This window comes from Natator depressus, chromosome 24, assembly GCF_965152275.1.
Source record: "Natator depressus isolate rNatDep1 chromosome 24, rNatDep2.hap1, whole genome shotgun sequence".
Lineage (NCBI taxonomy): Eukaryota > Metazoa > Chordata > Testudines > Cheloniidae > Natator > Natator depressus.
The window spans coordinates 22976567-23001286 of NC_134257.1; the positions used below are offsets into that span (position 1 = coordinate 22976567).

Here is a 24720-nt window from a genome sequence, read left to right on the forward strand (position 1 = left end):
CTGTGCAGGGCAGGAGGGTCTGGGGCTTCCCACAGAAGCCTGGACTGAGCCGCTCTGGCCCAGGTTCCTGGGACCCTCCCCCTGCAGTCACTGCTCCCCAGGACTCTGCTGGCCCCGAAGCCAGGTCCCTCTGCCTGGGCAGCTTTTACTGGTTGCAAGCAGCCAGCACTCTGGCCTCTGAGCTGGTCAGGGGGCGGGACCACGGAGAGGGATGGGGCCTCATGGCAAGGGCCCAATTTTGTCTGGCCCATCTCAGCCCCCCCACCCCCACTAGGAAGAGGCTGGTGCTGCCCATGGGGCAAAAGCACAATATTATCATTATTTTTATTACCACAAAATTCAGGCACCCTAGTACCCCACTGTGTCAGGTGCTGCACAGCCAGAGCAAAGAGCTGGTCCCTGCCCCACGGAGCTTACAGTCCAAGTATCAGAGGAGAGACACCACTAGGGCGGAGGGGGGGGGAGCACAAGACAACACAGAGACAATAACGGAGCAGAGCCCAACAGGTATTGGGGTTTACAGCTTCATGACTTTTCAGCTGAGCTCCTGTTTCTTTGGGGTCCGGCGAATGCGATTAGCCTACGTGGGGCTGGCGATCCCCAAGGGCACTAGTGTAAGCCCCCCCAGCTAAATGGGCGCTTCTGGAGGATACTAACAGGGAATCCCAGCTGACACGCTGGGTGTGACCCCCCCACCCTGCTGCACCTGGGGGGAGGGGGTAGCTTGATCTGCGCCCCAAACTAGGCACTGGAGGGACACACTGGCCCTTCCCCGCCCCATGCTGATTGTCTGTTTGCTCCACCCCCACCCCCCTTTCCCGTCTTCACTCCGCCCTGCCCCTCACCGCCCCTGCCTTTTCCCCCTCACCCCCTTTCCTTTTCTTCTCATTTAGCTGATCTCCTCCTACTAAACCCAGCCAAGACTAGACACCATGAACATGCCATTTGTGGCCAGTACTTTGGTCACGGGCTGGGGCTGTCTGACAGGCCCTGTCCCCCACGCTGTTTGTGCAGCGCTCAGCACAACGGGGCCCTGGTCTTGGGGGTCCTTAGGCACGGCCATGAGCTCCTTGATTTGTAATAACAGCTCTTCCCCCACCCCCGGGTGCTCCCCAGCTGGGTTTTCATTTCCCCATGGCACAGACTAATAATTAAGAGGCCTTGGAAGAGCAGGGAGGGAGGGGTCAGGTTCCCCCCCCCACCAGGCAGAGGGGGCGGATGACGGAGGCAGGATGGTTTATAGGGAGCTGGAGCTCGGGAAGCTGCATCCCAGCTCCGGAGATTGCTTAATTCCAGCTGCAGTGAGTGGGGCTGGAGTGGCATGTGGAGGCAGTGGGACTGGAGGGGTGCACAAAGAGGGGAATGGGGGCTTGTTGGCCAAGATGGGGGACCTGGTGGGGAGGGCAGGGAGCTCAGTGGAGTGAGGACGGGTAGAGGGGTCTGGGGGATGCATTTGAGCGGACTACAGGCTTGGGGCTGTAACTCCCTGAGTGGAAGAACCCACTTCCCTCTGGCATTAACTTGACCTCCCCAGAGGATATGGGGCAAATAGGGACCCTGTGGGGTATGTGTGGGGCGGGGAATGTGGGGGGAGAGACAGAGATTCTTGTGGGGAACAGGGCACTGTGCAGAGAGAACCAAGGGGGGAGGAGAGGAGGTTTGTGGGATGTGTGGGGTTCATGGAGGTGTTTGTGGGGGGCATGATAATGTGGGGGTGGGAGTAGAGGGAGGCAGTTGGGGTCCATGTGTGATTTGGGGGGGGTGTCTATGCAGGGGGAGATGGGACCAATTCAGGTTCAGGGGAGGCAGTGGGGTCCATGTGGGGTTAGGGGGGTGTCAGTGTGGGGGGGCACTGCAGGATCAGGGAAGGAAGTGGGGTCTGTGGGGGGGAGGCAGTGGGGCCCATGTGGGGTTGAGGCAGGTCCGTGCGGGGGGGTCCCTGCAGGATCAGGGGAGGAGTGGGGTCTGTGTGGGGGGAGGTAGTGGGGCCCATGTGGGGTGCGGGGGTGTCTGTGCAGGGGGGACCAGTGGTACTGGAACAATTTTTATACTGGGGATGCTGAGAGCCATTGAACCAAACTGTAAACATGGGCTATAATGGAAACTACTTCAAGCCAGGGGGTGCAGCAGCAGCCCTAGTTCTAGCAGCTATGGGGGGACCACTGTAGGATTAGGGGAGGCAGTGGAGTCCATGTGGGGATGGGGGGGTGTTCGTGGGGGGGCACTGCAGGATCAGAGGAGGAGTGGGGTCTGTGTGGGGTGAGGCAGAGGGGTCAATGTGGGGCTGCAGGGGTGTCTGTGCAGGGGGGCACTGCAGGATCCGGGGAGGAAGTGGGGTCTGTGGAGGGGAGGCAGTGGGGTCCATGTGGGGTTGGGTGGGTGTCTCGGCGAGGGCCGTGTAACCCGCAGCAAGAGGCACTGGCTAGGTCCCTTCCCCAGGGTATGTCGGTGCATTTGGGACCAGTCTCGAGGTCACATCCTCCCCCCCTCTGCACAGGGACACACCAAGTCCAGTGACCATGCAGCCTGCAGTGTCCATTTCTCTGATCCTCGTGGCTCTGACGGTCCTGGCAGGTAAGAGCCCCGATTCCTCAGGGAAACAGAGCTGGGGCAATGGGGGTCTCAGAGCCTGGGGGAGGAGATTGTGCGTGTGAGAGGGGAGGGAGAGAGCCAGGGGAAGGGTGTGGGCCAGGGTGAGAGAGGAGCAGGGAGCATGTCAGACCAGTCTATCCTGTCTCTGCCTCGCCCATGGTGGGCAGCACTGATCTTTGCTGCGTGTTCATGCAGCGCCCGCCCCCATGGGACCAACAGCTGCCCCAGCAACACCTCAGTAGAGATTATAAATAACTCTGTGGCTCAGGGATGCCGGGGATCTTGTCAGCAACAGTGGGGCTCATTGAAACCAGGGCCATGCATTTTGCACCTGCAGTGTGCCACGTGTGTGTGCACGTGCATGCAGCGTGCCAGGGTGTGCGTGGAGGTGTGTGTGCATGCATGTGTGCAATGTGCCGTGTGTGTGTAAAACCACAAATAGGAGCAGCTCCACATCTGAAGCAAATTACATCTCTGAGCTGCCAGAACCAAACAGTAGCCCTGAGACTTCTGAAAAAAGCTAAAATCTCCACAGGCTGCTACTCAGCAACCCAGCTCCAACCACCCCAGCGTCTGTGTGGAGTCTGGGGTGGGCAGGGCTGAGGGAGCGCGATGGGTGGCCTGGCATTTAAAGGGGATCAAGGGTCATTAACCTCAAGCAACACAAAGTCTCCCAGGGGCTCCAGAGCCAGGTACCAGAAGCAGAAAAGCTAACTGTGAAAAGGGCTGAGAATTCACCCCGTGACAAGCGTGTTTCAGAGACTATGGGGAAACACCTCCAAGGCACAGAATGACGAGATCAGGGCCCCACTATGCTGGGCACTGGACTGACACAAAGAGCTGACTGTGTACGTGCACACACACAAACACCCCTCCTCCTCCAGCACATTGCACGTGCACGCTCACAAACACACGCCCTGGCACATTGCACGGGTGTGGTAGGTCGAGTTTAGGCTGTAGGCATTCTCCGTCTCCCTTTCAGACTCTGCTCAGGCTCAACCGACAGAGCTAACCCTGTCCGAAAAGTTTGAGAACTTCCAGAACAAGCTGCAGGCCTTTGCTGACAGCATTGCAGATAAAACCAAAGCTGCCTTCCAAGAACTGCATCACAGCGAGTTGAGCGAAAAGACCCGGTGAGTCACAGGGGCCTCGGTATGGCGGCAGGGCTCCTGCAGAAACCAGTGACACGGAGACTGTCACCTGGAGCTAAGCAGAGGTGGGGCCTGTTCCAGGCTTGGCTGGGAGGCTGCAGTGGCACACCAGGGATGCTGCAGGAAGAGTTTGTCCTGGGGGGAGGGGAAGGTGCTGCAGGAGATGCTCTTCCCAGCCCACCCACACAATCAGCTCCAGTCAGTTGTGCAGTGCCATGACCCCCCTGCTCTGGTCTCACAGGACAGTTGACATTGTAAATGATGTTGACATTTAAATTAGCACTGCTGAGCATCAGAGTTGACTCCTCAGTGAGATCCCCTGCAGGCTTTCTGCAGACTCAGGCAGATGTCACTGCACTGGTCACACTTGGGACAGATCCCCCCTCTCGGAGCTCAGGCAGGGACTGGCGCTCACTCTGTGTGCCCTGCACCTGGCACAGGAGCACCAGACCTCAGTCAGGGCCGGTGCGGTGCTGGCAGGATGGAAGCTTGATCTTGGTCAGGGTCTGTGCAGCGCTTGGCGGCACTATGGGGCCTCTGAGCTAGGTCACTACTGAAATATGAATAATGTATCATGTGAAGCAATCCCATGGGAAGTGTGGTGAAATCCAGCTGGCTGAGAGGCGCAGCAGATAAACTAGTACGATTTAGTTCACAGTTGGGACTGAGCTGGCCTCATCATCCTCACAGCTCCCAGGAGAGGCGGCTACACTAGAAAGGAAACACCCATTCCTTAGTCATGTGTCAAAATCACTGTAATTAACTGTAATTAACTATGACGACCAGGTGGCTGCTGAGATTTGCCAGCATCTACCAGGCTCTGTCCCCAGAGGGATGCTGGCTCTGTTAGCTGCTCCTAGACGGTAGTGTCAAAAATCAGGGCAGCTTTCCACTGTTCACAAGGGCAAAGCCCAGGGATTCTCAGCCATCCCCTTTACAAACCTCTCAGTCATCCCCATAGTAGCATCTGTGGAAGTGGGGGGTGAGGAAATGCAGGATCCTAACACACTGGCTGATGTTGCCTCTGCCTCCCCTTGTCTTACAGGAACTGGTTCTCTGAGCAATTCCAGAAGATGAAGGAGAAGTTCAATGAGAAGTTTTCCAGGGACAGATCTGACTGAGAGGGGATTTTTTTCTGCAGAGCTCACAGGCAATTCCTGGGGTACTGGTCCCCTTGAAGAGATCATGCTGGGAGGGGAACCCAGGGTTGGCACCCACGTTCCTGTTTTTTATTGCTTTTTTTGTAGCCATGAATAAATGCTCATTGCCTTAGTGCTGGATTTGTATCCAGGGGTTGCTTGGTCGTTCCTGCACAGAACATGCTCATTAGGGAGAGGCCTCAAAATTCTCTGTCTCACTTTGCTTTTTCTGTCCTGTTATTCTCAGTGCCCCCTCCCGCTTGTCCCATGGATCACCTGAAATCATTCTGTGGTACCTGATGATCATGCAGTTCACATGGCCTCTCATGTGAGCTCCCCTGCTCCTTACCTGTCCCTTATCCAAACTGAGCAGGTTTTGCCTTTCAGTCTCTGCTAACAGCCCAAGCCCAGTGATTTCTGTGCCACTGCTCTGAATTCCCTCCAGTTGGTCACCTCTCTGGGCCTGAGACCAGGATTCTAACTGCAGGACACAGCAGAGGGTTTGGGACCTTTCCTGCACCTCCCTGTCACTGTTACAACCTTGTATCTCATGTGCTGTGTATATAGTTCTGCACGTATATAGCATGGATCCATATACATGTGTGGCCACCGTTCTCCAGCTCTGGTAGCCACATTTTGTAAAGGATGCAGAAAAACTGTAGAGGGTGCAAAAAATAGCTGCAAAAATTATCCAAATACACAAAACTGTTCCTTGAAAAAAAGCCTCACAGGGAGCGACTGAAGGGGGCCAATCTGTTTCACTGATTAAAAAGACTAGCAAGGGGTGACTTGATCGAGGTATAAAAGCACATTCACAGAGGCTGAGAAAATAGCAGGTATTAAAGATCTCTTTTATCCAGCAGAGAAAGGCAGAAAAAGACCCAGCAGCTGGAAGTTAAAGGCAGACACATTTAAATTAGAAACCAGGTGCAAATTTGAACAGTGAAGGTAGTTAACCTTTGGCACAAACTCCCAAGGGAAGTGGTGGATTCTCCATCCCTTGCTGGTGCCTTGCTAGAAGATGCTTTAGTCCAATGCGAGTTTGGGCTCAGCACTGGGGTAACTGGGGGCAGCTTTCTCCTCACTGTATTTTCCAGTGAATGCTGTAATGATGAAGTGAGCTGTAGCTCACAAAAGCTCATGCTCAAATAAATTGGTTAGTCTCTAAGGTGCCACAAGTACTCCTTTTCTTTTTTCTGGCCCGTGTTATGCAGGATGTCAGACTAGATGATCTAATGGTCCCTTTGGGCTCAGTATTTATCAATCAAGCCAGAGGGTTATTTTTCTAAAGACAGACATTTAGGCGAAAGTGGTGAGGGTTGGGGCGTACACAGTAACTCTTCATTTAACGTTGTCCTGGTTAACCTTGTTTGGTTGCTGAGCCATTAGGGAACATGCTCGTTTAAAGTTACGCAACGCTCCCTTATATCATTGTTTGGCAGCGGTCTGCTCTGTCCACTGCTTGCAGGAAGAGCAGCCCCTTGGAGCGAGCTGGTGGGGGCTTGGAACCAGGGTGGGCCGCCAGCCCCCCTGTCAGCTCCCCGCTCCCCTAAGTTCCCTGTGCAGCAGCCACCCAGCAGGCTTGCAACTGCCGGCAGTTCAGGTGTCCGTCCCCCCACTGCCGTGTGCTGCTCCTGCCCCTCTGCCTTGGAGCTGCTTCTGGGAGCCTCCTGCTTGCTGTGCGGGGGGAGGGAGAGAAAAGGGGTGCTAATGTCAGGGTGCCCCCCTCCCCCTGCCCCACTCTTATACCTCATCTCCACAGAGCAGGGGCGGGGACACGACAAGGCTCAGACTGGAGGGAGCTTTGCTGGCAGCAGCAGCTGTCTCAACTTGCTGATCTACTTAAAAAGGCAGCGTACTTAGAGTGGGATCAGTGTACTGCGTGTGTATGTCTGTCCCTCCCCCCCCCCCACTTACACACACACACTGTGTCCCCCCCCCACACACACTGTCTCTCTCTGCCATTTGTGTCTCCCCCCCCCCTTCGGGCTGCCTTGTAGCGTGTGAGGCTACACTAACAATATGTTGACCCTCGAGGGCTCAGCCAAGTGCTAGTTCATCATTTAGCAGCAAGGCAGTCCCTGGGAAACAGCCCACCCTCTGACTCCTCCACCTCAGCCGAGCTTCACAATCATCATTGCTGTGTGGGATGCGTCCGATGCAGTGAGCTGTAGCTCACGAAAGCTCATGCTCAAATAAATTGGTTAGTCTCTAAGGTGCCACAAGTCCTCCTTTTCTTATTGCTGTGTACAGTATTAAATTGTTTGTTTAAAATGTATACTGTATATATATATATATATTTCACCCCTTCTGCCTTGCCAGACTTAGCACTCCCTCCTCTGGCAGGGACAGGGCCTGAGGTAAATCAGCCCCACTCTGGAGCATGTCTATCTTCCCTCTTCGGGGTTTGTTTCTCAGAGCCTTCCCGGTAGGCCCTGGGGCAGGCCTGAGGAGTGCTCCTCTACCAGACAAAGGGGAAAAGTCTATAATGCACTGAAACAAAAGGGGAATACCTTTCCCTGGCTCCCTAACTGGGGCAGGTGTTGTCCTGTCACTGGCCCCGGGGTATCAGTTCTTCCCCTAAACAGGCACTGGGTTTTGGGTGTCTCTCCTATGGGGAAGGGCACAGTCTCTCACACTGGAGAAGCCTATCTCCCTGCTGCCTCCAGCCTTATGTAGTTTGTCTCCCTCCCTCCCGAGAGAGGTTTTAACAGGTTTCAGGCAGCCCTTAATTGGACTCAGGTGTCCCTAATTGACCTGAAGTAACCCCTTCCCAGCTTGTAGGAAAAAGGGCCTTTAGCATTCTAGGGCTAACATACCGGTTTTCTTTAAAGTGTTTTCCTGGACCCTAACCCCCCCATTTACATGAATTCTTATGGGGAAACTGGATTCGCTTAACATTGTTTCGCTCAAAGTAGCATTTTTCAGGAGCAGAACTACACCATTAAGCGAGGAGTTACTGTGTGTGAATCTCACCATAAAATCTTTAACACAATAAATACTGACACAAAAGGCAGAGCCCGGACACTAGGGGGCTCTCTAAACTCACCAACAACGGCAGAACAAGATCTAATGGCCGAGAGTCAAGGTGAGAAAATTTCAAACTGGAAACAAAGCAGGGATTTGTGACAGTGTGAGGGAATAGCCACTGGAACAACCTCTCTAGGGGTGTCACTTTAAATCAAGACGGGGGTGGGAAAGAGGTCTTTCTTAGCCGCGATCTGCACTACAAACTTATGAGCCACATCACATAGCTAGACTGGCCTAACCCTCGATGTAGACTATATCGACAGGAGGGGTTCTCCTGTCCTGGGAGGTGGGGTACCTGCGTCGCCAGGAGACACTCGCCCGCTGGTGTAGGTAGCACAGAAGCTGCTAAGAGCGACAGCAGTGCAGGTGTGCAGCTGCAGCACTGTAAGTGTAGACAAGCCCTTAGATCCAGCACCAGCATCTCGTCTCCATTGCCCTGCTGCATGCATTGACTGCGGGGAAGCGAGTTTGGGTTTGCACTTTGCAGCAGCCTTCAGTTCAACACTCCCTCATTTCAAGAGGCAGCCCTTATTTCTTCATCTCTGTCCAACAAGATCGGGAGTTGCTGGGTGCTGCAAAAAGCAGCAAGAAACACCCCCGGCGAATGGAGGCGAGCCGTACTTAGTATTACTATTTATAATAACAATGATGATAACAATATCAGGAGGAATGCGGGAGGGGGGCTAAGAAAGCAGTCCCTTATTTTGGCAGTACAGTGTTGGCACCCCTAACCACAAGTCATTGGGGGTGGCCTGGGTTAAGCAGGTCTGCGGAGATGATCACAGGGCTCCTTTGGGAGGGTCAGCTCCTCAGCTGCTGTAAATCACTTTGTGACCCATGTGATTGTGTTTTAAACTGATCCAGAAAAGCTGGTTGATAAATTACCAGGAGCAAATATTGCAAAAGCTCTGAGCAAAGTGACCTTGGGAGCAGGAGTTTAGCTCCCAGCAACCTCATTTTTTGGGATACTTCAATAAACAGCCCTTTGGACCCTCCAGATGTCAGCAGCCTGTCAGAGAGCAGCTGACCTCAGTGTCTCTGCTTGGAGTGTCTGTTGCACACACAGGTTCTGCACCAGTAGCTTTCATTTGGGGTTTTAATGAGATAGTTACACCAGTACAACCCCTAGCGCGGGTGCAGTTATATCACTATAATGGTGCCTTGTCCTGGTTTGGCTTATGCCCGTTCCATAAGGGAGCAGCTATGCAGGCTCCTTTATGCTGCTAGACCTGCCTCCACGGAGGGGTGTGGGTTGTACCACTTTCAATATACAGGCAGAGTTAAAGTGGTGCCTGTGTGCAGAGAAAGGCTCAGAGCAGCTGATAGATTGTCCCCTCTTTGGGACGGGGCTGTCATCCTGGTCTGGGTGTGTAGGGCGTCCTGGCCCATGACTGCCACTCCTTCGCACACGGGCAACGCAAATAACAGGAATTGGGCTGTACTCAGCACGCTGTGTTGAATTGCCCCTTTGGCTACAGAAGGGAGCTGTGGGAAGGGGGTGGTGGGAGTGTGAACCTTGACAGTGTTTGTGCGAGAAGGCACTCTTGTATGCAGCACAGAGATTGCTGATGGGTGAGAGCCCCTTGCATATGGGAAGCTCTAGGATGGGATGGCGGGAGGAGCAGCTGTGCAGAGGGAGAGAGAGATCAATAATACCTCGCTGTTCTGTGGCACTTTTCACCAGTAAATCTCACCCTGCTTTACAAAGGAGATCAGTATCATTATCACCCTTCCTGTTTGCTGGGCTCCTGGCTTCAGTGGAGTAGTGTCCATTGAGATGATGGCCCTGGGGCTCTTTGGAGGAGAGGCATAAGAGGAAGGCACTGGAGGCATAAGGCGATACAGCAACATGACAGGGACACAGAAGGGAGACTAGCTGCTTATCACCCTCTTTCTTAACACAAACTCTGGCTCTGCACGTGGCTGGCAGCAGCTGGGAAGCAGTAAAAGGGGCAGTTCCCAGGAGCACCCACTGTTCTTAACAAGGGCAGATCAATGGGGGATTCCCTGTAATTCTCAATGGGGAGGGGAAAACAAAGCCTCTTCCTGGGCAGATATCTGATAATATGGTGCAAGGCAGCCAGAGAGAGAGGTAGCTAGCAAGATAGATAGATAGATAGGTAGGTAGATGGGAGGTGGAGGTGTGTGTGGATGCATCATTCCCTTTAAGCTGTACCTTTCCATGCCCTCACCCTTCCAGTGGCATTGGTGCCTTCTCCGATCCATGCCCCCGCACTATATATTGACACTGATCTGTCCCCCAGAGTGTTTGTGTTGCACGATTATTATTATTCCAGGTTTAGAAGCTGGGGAAGAGTCTGAAGGTTCCAGGACACCCCCTCTTCTCTACAGCTTTGCCTCTGGCATGATGGGCCTCCACAGCCCCGCCTGGGCTCTCCTCTTGCTCTGTGTCGCCCAGGCTCTGGCTACCAGTTTCGGGGAATGTCTGCACTACACTCAGAGGTGTTACTGCCTGCACTAGCTTTCATCCAGCTAGCCCAGCTAAACTGGCACCGAAGAAGCAGCTGTGTGAGCTAGAAACCCCGGGCTGCAGCCTACACCCGGCAGCTCATGCTGAAGCCCCTCACTGCAACTGGACGACCATTGTAGCTGATGCTAGCTAGGCTAGCGCTCCCATGGGTAGGCCTACCTGACTCAAGGAAAAGCCCAGATCCTTAATGGGCAAAGGTGTCCTTTAAAAACAGTGCGCATGCTCAGCATCTTTGCAGCCTTTCTGGCTGGAGTGTAATTTCACAGGGACCCTGAGAAACAGGAAGCTGGAATGACTCTCTTAGGGTCATGCAGCGTTGCTATAGCCATGTTGGTCGAGAATATTAGAGACACCGGGTGGGTGAGGTAGTAGCTTTTATTGGACCAACTTCTGTTGGTGAAAGAGAGAAGCTTTTGAGCTTGCACAGATCACTTACCTCACCTGCCCTGTCTCTCTCAAGGTCACACAGTGAGCCAGGACACCCCCTGCCCACTCTAACCCACTAGACCCCCCTCCCCTGCCAAAGCTGGGGATAGAACCCAGGAGTCTTGACTGCCAGCCCATGCTGTGAGGAGGGGTGCATTACTAAGGGCTTGTACACACTGGCACTTTACAGCACTGCAACTTTCTCACTCAGGGGAGTGAAAAAACACCCCCCTGAGCGCTGCAAGTTTCAGCGCTGTAAAGTGCCCGTGTAGACAGTGCCCCAGCGCTGGGAGCTGGGAGTGCTGGAGGTGGTTTTTCTCTCACCCAGCGCTCTGCCACGACTACACAAGCCACGTTAAAGTGCTGCCACGGCAACACTTTAATGTTGCCAGTGAAGACGTGCCGTAAGTCACCAAGAGCATGCTGGCTATTTAGCCCATCTGTCCACACAAGCGGCATCTGCACGTCCATAATGTCCATGCCAGGGAAATCCCCTAATGGGATGAGGCTTGGGGGAAGAGGTGTGGAAACCAAATAGCCTCAGCATCACTCAGCAGGAGGGGATGAGGCCACCCCACCCAGGGCAGAGGCCAAGCACATGGGGCTGAAGTGGGACATAAGGGTTTCCTAGACCATATGGGAGTTATTGTGGCCTAGGCTGCCCCCTTGAACCAGGGCAAATTTCACAATGGAAGGCCTGGCTGGGTCATCCTTGAGCTGCAGTCTCTGGGGCTGGAATCTGCTCTGTTTGAGCCAGGCTGGCTTTGGGGGGCTCTGGACAACACTGAGCCCCAGGCTCAGAGCCCCCTCCAGGAGAGTGTAGAAAACACCGTGCTTCCACTGAAGGGCCTGGGAGGTATCTCTGATGTTTCACTGAGGGGGCCAAGAGTAGGGTCTTGGGGGGAGGCAAGGCGCGGGGGAAAGGCAGGCTGAGCCGGTGGGGAAGTAGTGTGATGGTCTGGGGGGAGTAAGGGAGGGGCAGATCCCACAGGCTGCCTGCTGAGTGGTGGGGGGTTTCCGTGGGGCTGAATTTCCACACTCACTGAGTCAGTATAATTCTGACTCAGTCCCACTCCTAGGGACATAGGGTGGTAGGGGGGTTGTGTGGCATTGGTCAATCAGTTGCTCTCAGGTCAAAGGGCCAGGCCTGGCTGTGTTTGCTTGGAGTTTGACCAGGGATGGTGAGGTTGTGTCATTGGTGGATCTGCTTTTGGGAAAGGGGGGTTAAGAGTTTTCACAAACACTCTATAAATGAGCTGGCCAGAACCTTGGAGCCAGAGTGAGCAGCAGCCTCCAGTCACCCGTGAGTACCTCTCCTGTGGGGTCACACAGCCTGCCTGCCTCTCAGCCTGGACTGTAATGCCCTGGCTCCAAGAGTGCCTGGGGGCTGGAGCAACCTCACACGGGCTGCCCTCTCTGGATTGATATCTCCCCCTGTATCTCTGCATCCTGACCTGGAAAAGCCATGAGGGAAGCAGCCACCTCTTGAGGCTGGGAGCCTAGGGCCCGACAGGGGATTTTCCTAGGAGCACGCAGCCCCAAGGGGTTTGCTTGACTTCCCTGGCCTGCGAGCCCAAGGTTCTGTTTCTCCTTTACCAGCTGTACATGTTTTATTTGGTTTGTAGGTTTCCGTGCCTTGCTCGAGTCTCAGGAAGGAGCCACGCTCTCTACAACAGGTATGGTCCCTAGTCACCCCAGGACCTGGATCCCCCTGCCAGCCCAATGGAATTGGAAGCTAGATACATTCAGGCCAGTAACCATACAGTGAGAGGGACTGGGGACAGATGTGGGGATCCCCCTCCCTTGATGTCTGTAAACAGAGCACAGACATCTCAGCTAAACCATCGCTCTGGCTTACCCAGGGCCAGGAGGATACACGAGTCACTGGGAGGGGTTCTGGCCGGGGTTATGCAGGAGGCCAGACTCCCTGCTGATTTCAAATCAATGAATGTCTGAATCTGCACCCCATTCCCTGTGTTGTGTTTTACATGTGTGGAAAGTGTGTGTGCAAAGCTCCCATCCCAATTTAGCAGGGTTCCCATCCACTTTGCAGGTGCAAATGGCAGGACTGGGCGCAGGGCAGCACAGGGAATCAGCTCCCAAGAAGATGCTGGCACCTTGGTCTCTCCTGGTCACTGCCTTGAATACACAACAGTTTAGTCTCCTGAGGACTGAGATGCTTTGGTTTAACTAAAGTCTCTGGACTCAATAGACGAGTGTCTGGATTAAACTGAATGGAGCGTGCTATACAGGAGGTCAGACTGGATGATCTAATGGTCTCTTTTGGCCTTAAACTCTATGAGACAGGGAAATACTGAGTGCACAATCAGCCTGTGGAACTCCCTGCCACAAGAGGGCACTGAGGACAAGAGCTCAGCAGGATTCTGACAAGGATGGGACGTTCCTATGGAGAACATGAATATCCAGAGCTGTGATAAGGATTTAAAAAATGAGAGGTTTGGCACTGCCCTGCTATGGGGCATGAGCCACCCCCTCTCTCACAGAGTCAGGTGGGGATGCCCACCTGGCGTGTGCTGCTGATAGAGGTAGGAGGCTGGGCTGGATCGATGTGACTCAGATGGGGAATCCCAACAGTGTTCCAGGAACTATGCTGTAGGGAACAACCCTGAGCCAGCTTTGTGGGTCTGGGGTGTGGGCTGGATGGGAGCTACCACATTTGCCATTCTTGATGTCCACTGGTGTGAGCTCGGCCCCGGTGCAATAAGTGAGGGTGGGAGGAAGGGGCTAGGCTCAGCAATGTCCACTCTGACTTTCTGCGCACACACCCAGTGCAGAGGGAGAAAGTGGCATTAATCTGAGGGTTTTATTTTCCAGCAAATATGGGGCAGATGGATCTGAAAATTGCAGTGGCCTTCATCCTGCTGCTGTTTCTCTGCACCGGTAAGAGATGCTGGCGTGTGGTAGATTCCCTGAAGCCGGAGATGCAGGTTAAACTCCTCCTGATGATGTCGAGAGAGATGATGTCTCCTTGAGTTCCCCTACTCCAGAGCACATTACTCTTCCTTCTCCCCATTTCCTGTCTAGGGGTTGTATCCAGGCCCAGGGGAAACCTGAGGACGCAGCCCAATATTTGCCAAAGTGGCTGCTGATTTTAGGGCCTGATTTTCAGAGCTGCTAAGCTCCTGGCGCTCCCCCAGCTTTCCCTGGAGTTATGGGCTGCTCAGCCCTAGACTTTCTCTTCATGGTTTTCTTCAAAAAATTTTCCCAAAACGTTTTTTTCGCTAGAACAGAAATTTCCAAGGAAATGTCCAATTTCAATGACATTTCTTGGATTTTTGCCCAAAACTGAACATTTTTTGGTCCCTAACAACTGGAAGCCAAAAACCAATAACAACAAAGTTACAGTTAAAAAATGAAAAACTGGAGAATGAACATAAAGAAAAAATTTGAATCAAATTTTTTCATGCGAACAAACGCCAGTTCTCTGCTAGCTGCAGAATGAGTTGCCCTAAAGCACTGGTCTGCTCTCATCCTGGGAGTCTGTCAGAGCAGCATCTCTCAGCCTTTCCTCAGCAGTGACCCCTTATTCAAAATAAAAGTGATCCCCTACGGGTACAAAAGTGGGAGTAAAAAATGATAACAGTGTTAAGCTTGTAGAATACAATGGCTCATTTGATCTTACACATGTAGACAGTTTTGGCAAGCATAAAGTTATTCTGGAAATGCTATTTTCTTTGCTTTAGAATTGTGATACAATTGTACCGCTCTACAACACAATTTAGAATTGTAATACAATTTTCAATGTCCCACAACCCCCCTCATTTGCCTGCCAAGACCCTTCTGGGGCTTGCAACCCACCCGCTGATAAACATTGTGTTAGATTCTGTGGTGCATCTGAGCAATGGCTGCCTCTCCTAGCTTGTGTTTAGCATGTCACTCACACACCAGAAGTGGAGGCTTTCATCTGTCCGGCTGGAACTAGGTTGATTTCCCTTCTGCGTTAAACACAAACCCCCATCCAGCCAGTGTTTGCTGTTGCGTGTTGGTGCATGAACAGCATCTTGCGTGGTGCAAGAATGGTACTGGGATATTTGTGACAGGTGCTTTGCACATCAAGGGATCACGAGGATTCGGCTTTTCCAGTTTGTCTCCTGTATCAGAGGCTAGCCATGTTAGTCTGTATCCACAAAAACAACGAGGAGTCCAGTGGCACCTTAAAGACTACAGATTTGTTTGGGCATAAGCTTTTGTGGGTAAAAAAACCCCACTTCTTCAGAGGCATGGAGTGAAAATTACAGATACAGGCATAAATATACTGACACATGAAGAGAAGGAGAACCAGTGCTGACAAGGCCAATTCAATCAAGGTGGATGTGGTCCACTCCCAATAATTGATGAGGAGGTGTCAATACCAAGAGAGGGAAAATTGCTTTTGTAGTGAGCCAGCCACTCTCAGTCCCTATTCAAACCCAGATTAATGGTGTTAAGTTTGTAAATGAATTGTAGCTTGGCAGTTTCTCTTTGCAGTCTGTTTTTGAAGTTTTTTTGTTGAAGGATGGCTACTTTTAAACCTGTTATTGAATGTCCAGGAAGATTGAAGTGTTCTCCTACTGGCTTTTGTATGTTTCTATTCCTGATGTCTGATTTGTGTCCATTTATTCTTTTATGTAGAGACTGTCCAGTTTGGCCAATGTTTGTCTCCTGTCTTTCCAATACCAGTGTAAAAACAGCTACCTCCCTGGGCATGGCCCCTCCTCCCCTAGAGAGACCTGAGCCCCATTTTCTGTCTCTGCAGAGGCTGCCAGTTATCGGCTGCAGAAGCGAGAGGCTCAGGACTCATTCTCCCAGATCCAGGAGGTTGCCAAGAATTACTGGGAACGGCTGAATTCAGTGGTCCAGGGCTGGCTGGACAGTGTCAAATCTTGGTAAGGGGAAGGCAGAGTGCAAGTGTAACCCACACCCCTCCTGGGTGTGGTGTTCTGTCCCATATAGTGGCACCAAGACCACTTAGAGAGAGAGATAAAATGAGTCTGCTCTACAGCCTTAGCTAAGAGCCAGTTGTCTTTTAGCTCATGTGGTAGATAGAGACTCATGCACTAAGCTCCATAGGTCCCAGTTCGATCCCGCCCGCTGACAACCAGGGTCTGTCAGTGTTACACAAACAGAGATTAAAGCTGGAGGAAGCCACCAGCGTGGCCAGTGTTTCCAGGCAGCATTACCGGGAACAGACACCCCCCCAGAGGGAGTGGTTTGGGAGGTGGTGGTCTCTGGCTCCCCACAGACAGAGGGTTTGCTCTGTCGGTGCCACAAAGCCCTGGAGAGTCCCATGTGGGTTACAATCCTGGGCGCACACAGAGGCAAAGAGTATGCCCTAGTTGTGACCTAACAGCCCCTCCCCATTCCTGAGGGCTGATTCTCAGTCACTTCTTTCCTGTGACTGGGCCAGGCCCTCTGGCAGGTAGGTTAAAGCTGCCTTTGTGGTTCCTGAAGTTTGAAACTCTGCAGGGTCCAGCTCAGGCCCTGGTGTGGCTGCTTTAATATATGCAGATGATACAGATAGTTAAGTCCCAAACAGACTGCGAAGAGCTACAAAAGAATCTCACAATATTGGGTGATTGGGCAACAAAATGGCAGATGAAATTCAATGTTGATCTGTGCAAAGTAATGCACATTGGAAAACATCATCCCAACTATACATATAAAATAATGGGGTCTAAATTAGCTGTTACCACTCGAGAAAGAGATCTTAGAGTTACTGTGGATAGTTCTCTGAAAACATCCACCCAATGTGCAGCGGCAGTCAAAAAGCTAACAGAATGTTGGGAATCATTAAGAAAGGGATAGATAATAAGACAGAAAATATATTGCCTTTGTATAAATCCATGGTACGCCCACATCTTGAATACTGCGTGCAGATGTGGTCGCCCCGTCTCAAAAAAGATATATTGGAAAAGGATAACAAAAATGATTAAGGGCATGGAATGGCTGCCATAAGAGGAGAGATTAATAAGACTGGGACTTTTCAGCTTGGAAAAGATGACTAAGGGGGGAATATGATAGAGGTCTATAAAATCATGACTGGTATGGAGAAAGTAAATAAGGAATTGTTATTTACTCCTTCTCATAACACAAGAACTAGGGGTCACCAAATGAAATTAATAGGCAGCAGGTTTAAAACAAACAAAAGGAAGTATTTTTTTACACAACGCGCAGTCAGCCTGTGGAACTCCCTGCCAGAGAAGGTTGTGAAGGCCAAGACTATAACAAGGTTCAAAAAAGAACTAGATAAGTTCATGGAGGATAGATCCATCAATGGCTATTAGCCAGGATGGGCAGGGATGGTATCCCTAACCGCTGTTTGCCAGAAGCTGTAAATGGGTAACAGGGGATGGATCACTTGATGATTACCTGTTCTGTTCATTCCCTCTGGGGCACCTGGCATTGGCCACTATCAGAAGACAGGATACTGGGCTAGATGGACCTTTGCTCTGACCCAGTGTGGCTGTTCTTATGCTCTGCTTCTCATGGCTCTCTCGGCCCTGGGAAGCAGAGATGGATGCTGTGCTCCAACATGGCATTCTATCCCATTTGGGAAAGTCCTCTGAGCAGGGGGCATTAACAGGCAGCTGTCCCCACCTATCTGAAGCCCCTCTATGCTGCCCGAATGGCATGAAAGGGCCCTAGGGTGCATAGGAAGCAGGGCCCATGTGTCAGCAATTTTCAGGGCTCCATGGCTGGATTTGGTGCTGGTTTTACTCTAACCATGGACTGTATTTAATAACAATGCTGACAGTGCAGACCATCCTGCAGGGACCGGGGTCCAGCCCTCTCACGTGGCGTCTCCTCCTCCTCTTCACTTTCCTTCCCAGGGACATCTATGAAAAAACCACATCGGCTGCAGGGACCTACACAGAAATCCTGAAGGACCAGGTTTACCATTGGTGGCATGGGGAGCAGTAACATAGGCTGCTGTCCACCCCATCCCCATCCCCATCCCCTCCCTGCTACCATTCCTACAGTGACAAGCCGGCAAGGATAGCGAGCGGGTTCCTCTGTGTTCATATTTGTTTATGTGCTGACACTTTTCTGCTTACCGAGTCAATAAAGCAAATTCCCTTTTGCCTTGCTCCATTCACTGCTGTGTGTGTGGATCTGTGAGCGACACAGAACTTGGTGTATATGGGGCTCACTCAGAGTCTCAGTTATAATTGCACCTCCCATCCCATTATCCCTGTCTTCAGATATTGGGAGGAAACTGAGGCACAGCAAGGGTACCTGAGAAGGAGTAAGGTGCAGAGAGAGGAACAGAACTCACAACTCCTGACTCCCCGACTCATTGTCCACCAAGTTGAGAATAGGACCCAGGCATCCTGGCTCCCAGACCCCTTCACTCTAATCATTAGAACCCACTCCACCCAAGCATCAGGCATAGAACCCAGGCATCCTACCTCCCAGCCCCCTCTTTTTCCGACTCACTGGACCCCACTCCCTCCAAGAGCTGGGAGTGGAAAAGGCCATACTGCAAACTTGTTCTAGCTCTAAGTTTCCTCCCTGTTTGAAGCTAGCTGCCACTGAGGGATTTGGGGTGGACCCATCTGTTACATTAAAGGGTTGAGTGATCAGTGCTAAAACTGCAAAGGCACATTGAGCTATACACACAAACACAAAGCCTTGCACACCCAGAGCCATACATCCCCACATACATGCCCATAAAAACTCATCCACTAATAGCCAAACACTCACTCCCACCTGCATACACACCCATGCATCTCAATATTCACACAGTGATACATACACATAAACACCCAGACCCTGATGATTCTGGGTGACTCACAAAGTGATAAATAGGAAAATTATTTAGGTCACTAAAGAGGAAATGTAGGCTGAATTCTGGGGATAAGGGAGAGATTTAGGGCAAAATGGTTTGTTAGAGGCAAAGCATTAAGATTAGCACAGTGAAGGTAACTTGGAAGATTTATGGTGAGATGCAAATGGAACAACTGGGGGGGGACTAACTGGGGTAAAACATAGGGGACTAGAAATATAACATAGGGTAATGCACCCTACATCTTCTCCAGTCACTCATTCCTCTCTGTGAATCACAAGTATATCTGGAGGGAAGCATTAGGGTGTAACACAGGTGACTGGGTCGGGGGAGATATAAGGTGCAACATGTGGAGACCGGAGGGGAAGATTTAGGGTGTAACACACAGGTCTGGTAGATTTAGGTTGTAAGACACCAGGATAATTACAGGTCAGAGACTTCAGGTGTGAGGAAAGGAAGAGAGGGAGGGAGACAGGGAATTCTGGGGACTTTCCACCCAGTGAGCAAGAATCCAGCAGGTGTGACCCAGCCCCAACCCAGCCTTTATTTTGGGCACCTCTCCACCCAGCCATGGCCCCAGGCCATCATTAAGTTTCCTGCACAAGCAGAACAGCCAGAGGGGCACTGATGCTTAGAAGAGCAAGATGCAGCGCAGGAGAGGTGCCAATGCACCGTACTGCCATGCCTCCCTCTCTGTCCAAGCCCTCTGTCCCTTGGGGAGAAGGACTGTGTTCTCAGCCTCTCTCCTGTGCTGGATGATGGGGCAAGGTTCACATGTAAACAGCTCTGCACTTTTGCCTAGTGAGCCTCTGTGCCAGTGTGTTTAGATGAGGGAGCATCATGTGTGTGCGTGCACGCACACATGTACACACAATGCGCATGTGGCTATCTGCAAGGTATGTGTGTGGGAGAGTCCATATCTGTGACACATGCATGAATAGAGTGGGGAGAGGGGTGTGTAGGCATGAACTGCCTCATTCCTCTACATGTTGCCTAAATGGCAGGCTGATGAAGTCCCTTAGCAGAAGCAGCATCCTCTCTGCTGGCCCTTTCTACATGGGCCTGAAGTTATGCAGGGATTCACATGGGACGTGATGGATGCCTGTGCTCTGAACACTTACTGCTTAAATTACTTTTAAGGATTAACTGCACTTTGCCCAGCACTGCCATCCTGGGAGTTGCCTTGCTCCTACTTATAAGCCATGACCTGGTGTATCCAGGGGTTTGTAATTGTAAACTTTGATGTACACTGTTGGGTGCCTGCTGGCACTGGCCCCTGGGTCTGTGGGCCCCCTGCAGTTTCTGGAGGTATGTAACTGGAACAAACATGGCACTGTGAAGTGATGCAATGACTTCTGTGACTCAAACTAGGATGCCTCCTGGGGCATACGCAGGAATTTCTGTTTCAAATTGGGACAAAAAGTCTAAATCTACATTTTTCATGGAAATATTCCAGTTTGGAAACATGAAAAAGACCCTGTTGAGAGTAAAGGGTAAAATGTTTCATTTCAATAGAGTTGAAAGGGTTTGTTTAGCTAACATTAAAAGTCAAAACAAAATGAAGCTGTTGACCCATCCGGGAGAACATTCACTCCCTGGCATGATCCCTCTCTCACTCACCCCTTGACTGTGCCGTACAGATTGCACTTGTACTGCACCGAGCACAAAGGGCTGTCAACCTAGGTGGGGTCTGTAGGTGCTTCTGCACTACAAAATAATAACAACCGTGCACTGTGAATTAAAGCATCTGACTAGGACTCACTGCACGAGCACAGTGCACTCTGCATTGAATGGCAATTTACAAGCCTCGTTCCGTAGTGATGCAGAAGGAAACACACTTTGCTCTGTAAGTCACAAAAGATGGTGTCATAAATATAAAGGGAAGGGTAAACCCCTTTAAAATCCCTCCTGGCCAGAGGAAAAATCCTCTCACCTGTAAAGGGTTAAGAAGCTAAAGGTAACCTCGCTGGCACCTGACCAAAATGACCAATGAGGAGACAAGATACTTTCAAAAGCTCGGAGGAGGGAGAGAAACAAAGGGTCTGTGTCTGTCTGTATGCTGGTTTTGCCAGGGATAGAACAGGAATGGAGTCTTAGAACTTTTAGTAAGTAATCTAGCTAGAGATGCGTTAGATTATGATTTCTTTAAATGGCTGAGAAAATAAGTTGTACTGAATGGAATGGATATTCCTGTCTTTGTGTCTTTTTGTAACTTAAGGTTTTGCCTAGAGGGATTCTCTATGTTTTGAATCTAATTACCCTGTAAGGTATCTACCATCCTGATTTTACAGAGGTGATTCCTTTACGTCTATTAAAAGTCTTCTTGTAAGAAAACTGAATGCTTTTTCATTGTTCTAAGATCCAAGGGTTTGGGTCTGTGGTCACCTGTGCAAATTGGTGAGGATTTTTATCAAACCTTCCCCAGGAAGTGGGGTGCAAGGGTTGGGAGGATTTTGGGGGGAAGGACGTGTCCAAACTACGTTTCCCAGTAAACCCAGTTAAAGTTTGGTGGTGGCAGTGGAAATTCCAAGGGCAAAGGGTAAAATTAATTAATTGGTGAAGTTTTAACCTAAGCTGGTAAAAGTAAGCTTAGGAGGTTTTCATGCAGGTCCCCACATCTGGAATGCGTTACCTAGGGAGGTGGTAGAATCTCCTTCCTTAGAAGTTTTTAAGGTCAGGCTTGACAAAGCCCTGGCTGGGATGATTTAATTGGGGATTGGCCCTGCTTTGAGCAGGGCGTTGGACTAGATGACCTCCTGAGGTCCCTTCCAACCCTGATATTCTATGATCTGTACCCTAGAGTTCAGAGTGGGGAAGGAACCTTGACAGATGGTGAATTCTCTGCATAGTGGGTGGGTTTGTGCCCATGTCCCTTTAGTGTTTATTTTTCCCATGTAGGAGGAGGGTGGTTCAGGTCAGCCCTTTGGAGATACATTTAAGAATGCTTAATATGCTAACAAATGAAAGAGAAGGTCGCCCAATAATCCCGATAATACCACCACTACCAGGGTCGCTCTCTGGAAAATCAAACACTGATTAGAGCTTGTTCTGCCTACTGGTGTTAGTTACTTTCCCTTGTCAGAGCAAAGAAAATGATGACACGTCCAATGTGCTCGCAGAGCCAGGGGGACCAGGGTTGGGGTTCAGTCCTGGGGTCTGAGGAGAGTGAACAATGACCACTGGCCATTCAAGGCTGTGGGCTCGCTAGAAATGCAGATCGTACTTGGACATGAACAACCCCACGGTTATAGCGACAGAGGGGCAGAGGGAGGGTTGTATCTGCAGTTGCCTGCTCAGCACAAGGAAAGTCACCCCAGTGCAGCAGGCAGCTCAACGCTGATGTACCTTTCAGGCCTGTCTAGCTAGGTCCTTCTATGGCCGCAATCATCTTTCAGGGCTTTTCTACCCTACAGGTTAGATCGGTATAACTTAGATCACTCCGGGATGTGAATAAGCCACCCCCTGAGCAACATAAGTTACACTGACCTAAGCGCCGGTGCAGATAACTACCGCCTCTTGTGGAGGTGGTTTTATTATGCTGACGGGAGAACTCTCTCCCATCGGTGCAGCTGCACCACTGTGGTGCTTCTCATGTGGACTAGCATTCAGTCTCACCCACAGGGGGAAGCAGGTAACACTGTCCCTCTTACAGATGGGGACCAAAAAGGAAAAAGGGAAGAAGGAGGATCTTGGGAACTACAGGCCAGTCAGCCTCACCTCAGTCCCTGGAAAAATCATGGAGCAGGTCCTCAAGGAATCAATTCTGAAGCACTTAGAGGAGAGGAAAGTGATCAGGAACAGTCAGCATGGATTCATCAAGGGCAAGTCATGCCTGACTAATCTAATTGCCTTCTGTGACGAGATAACTGGCTCTGTGGATGAGGGGAAAGCGGTGGACGTGTTGTTCCTTGACTTTAGCAAAGCTTTTGACACCGTCTCCCACAGTATTCTTGCCAGCAAGTTAAAGAAGTATGGGCTGGATGAATGGACTATAAGGTGGATAGAAAGCTGGCTAGATTGTCGGGCTCAATGCGGAGTGATCAATGGCTCCATGTCTAGTTGGCAGCCGGTATCAAGTGGAGTGCCCTAAGGGTCGGTCCTCGGGCCGGTTTTGTTCAATATCTTCATTAATGATCTGGAGGATGGTGTGGATTGCACCCTCAGCAAGTTTGCAGATGACACTAAACTGGGAGGAGAGGTAGATAGGATACAGAGGGCCCTAGACAAATTAGAGGATTGGGGCAAAAGAAATCTGATGAGGTTCAACAAGGACAAGTGCAGAGTCCTGCACTTAGCATGGAAGAATCCCATGCACCGCTACAGACTAGGGACCGAATGGCTCGGCAGCAGTTCTGCAGAAAAGGACCTAGGGGTTACAGTGGATGAGAAGCTGCATATGAGTCAACAGTGTGCCGTTGTTGCCAAGAAGGCCAATGGCATTTTGGGATGTATAAGTAGGGGCATTGCCAGCAGATCGAGGGACGTGATCGTTCCCCTCTATTTGACATTGGTGAGGCCTCATCTGGAGTACTGTGTCCAGTTTTGGGCCTCACACTACAAGAAGGATGTGGAAAAATTGGAAAACGTCCACTGGAGGGCAACAAAAATGATTAGGGGGCTGGGACACATGACTTATGAGGAGAGGCTGAGGGAACTGGGATTGTTTAGTCTGCGGAAGAGAAGAATGAGGGGGGATTTGATAGCTGCTTTCAACTACATGAAAGAGGGTTCCAAAGAGGATAGATCTAGACTGTTCTCAGTGGTAGCAGATGACAGAACAAGGAGTAATGGTCTCAAGTTGCAGTGGGGGAGGTTTAGGTTGGATATTAGGAAAAACTTTTTCTCTTGGAGGGTGGTGAAACACTGGAATGCGTTACCTAGGGAGGTGGTGGAATCTCCTTCCTTGGAAGTTTTTCAGGTCAGGCTTGACAAAGCCCTGGCTGGGATGATTTAGTTGGGGATTGGTCCTGCTTTGAGCAGGGGGTTGGACTAGATGACCTCCTGAGGTCCCTTCCAACCCTGATATTCTATGATTCAAAGCTCAGACAGATTCAGTGACTCAGCTGAGATCACACACTGAGTCTTCAGAGTAGCAGCCATGTTAGTCTGTATCCGTAAAAAGAAAAGGAGGACTTGTGGCACCTTAGAAACTAACAAATTTATTAGAGCATAGGCTTTCATGAGCTACAGCTCACTTCATCGGATGCAACTACCACATTGAGTCTGTGGCAGAACCAGGATCAAACTCTGGAGTGGGGCTGGGCAGAAAACTGATTCCCACCCAGCTCAGGAGAAGTTTTATACAGAGTAAAACAGATTTATTTGGGGTTTGGATCCCATTGCGACCGGGGTGTCTGGGTGCTGGAGACAGGAGCACTTGCTGAGCCTGCAGCTTTGCGGGCTTGGTTCAGACCCTGGGTCTGCGTTGCAGCAGGCTACTGAGTCTGGCTCAACAAGGCAGGGATCTGGAGTCCCAGGCTGCCAGGGAAGACGGGCTCAGAGGTAGTTTCAGCACATCAGGTGACAGTCCCAAGGGGGTCTCTGTGACTGAACCTGTCACAGTGAGTATTCCATCAAACCCGACGCTGTTTCACAAACAGTTACTGTTTTGATCAATCAACATTTTCCAACAACAACAAAAGTTGAAATGGAAAATTCCTGACCAGCTCTACCCAGGAGCCCTGAGTCCCAGTCCAGCACATTAATAAAAAAGCCCTGCATTTCCTCACCATTCATTCCCATGGAAGCCCACTATTTGGAGGCTTTATGTGGGCTGCCGAGCCTTGGGCTGGTGGATTTGACATGCCCAATGCCTATTTATCACTTCCAGCCCATGCTGAAGGTTGAGTTGCACTGGGCAAATTTCACCCAAATGGCATAGGAAGCAGGTTGTGCCCTGAACTATTTTTAGCCCCTGTTCCCTCCTCTGCAGCAAACCCCTCCCCAAGGGAATGCAGCAGGTGGAGCAGACAGTTATTTACCTGGGGAGACAGATGTGGTTTTGTTTCTAAATTCAGTCCCTAATAACTGACAGCTGTTGGATCATGTGAACAGTTCAGCTTGTATAAACCCACCCGCTCCTTGTGTCCAGCTCAGCCTGGCACC

The 24720-nt window shown here is 51.0% G+C and overlaps 2 protein-coding genes across 3 annotated transcripts; both read left to right on the plus strand.

Annotated features, from left to right (window-relative positions):
* The first annotated feature begins 1173 nt into the window (after positions 1-1173).
* APOC1 (apolipoprotein C1) lies at positions 1174-6010 on the plus strand. The gene is made up of 4 exons (XM_074938143.1): positions 1174-1301; positions 2498-2574; positions 3575-3725; positions 4789-6010. The coding sequence occupies exons 2-4, from the start codon at positions 2520-2522 to the stop codon at positions 4862-4864; spliced, it is 282 nt and encodes a 93-aa protein (XP_074794244.1). The 5' UTR covers positions 1174-1301; positions 2498-2519; the 3' UTR covers positions 4865-6010.
* A 1878-nt stretch (positions 6011-7888) lies between these two features.
* Positions 7889-17816, plus strand: APOC2 (apolipoprotein C2). Of its 2 annotated transcripts, none has more exons than XM_074938904.1 (5): positions 7889-7970; positions 12455-12505; positions 13665-13730; positions 15586-15715; positions 17660-17816. In XM_074938904.1, the coding sequence occupies exons 1-5, from the start codon at positions 7955-7957 to the stop codon at positions 17748-17750; spliced, it is 354 nt and encodes a 117-aa protein (XP_074795005.1). In that variant the 5' UTR covers positions 7889-7954; the 3' UTR covers positions 17751-17816. The 2 variants fall into 2 exon arrangements, with proteins under 2 accessions (XP_074795005.1, XP_074795004.1); XM_074938903.1 differs by lacking the exon at positions 7889-7970 and adding an exon at positions 12072-12132.
* Positions 17817-24720: the final 6904 nt, after the last annotated feature.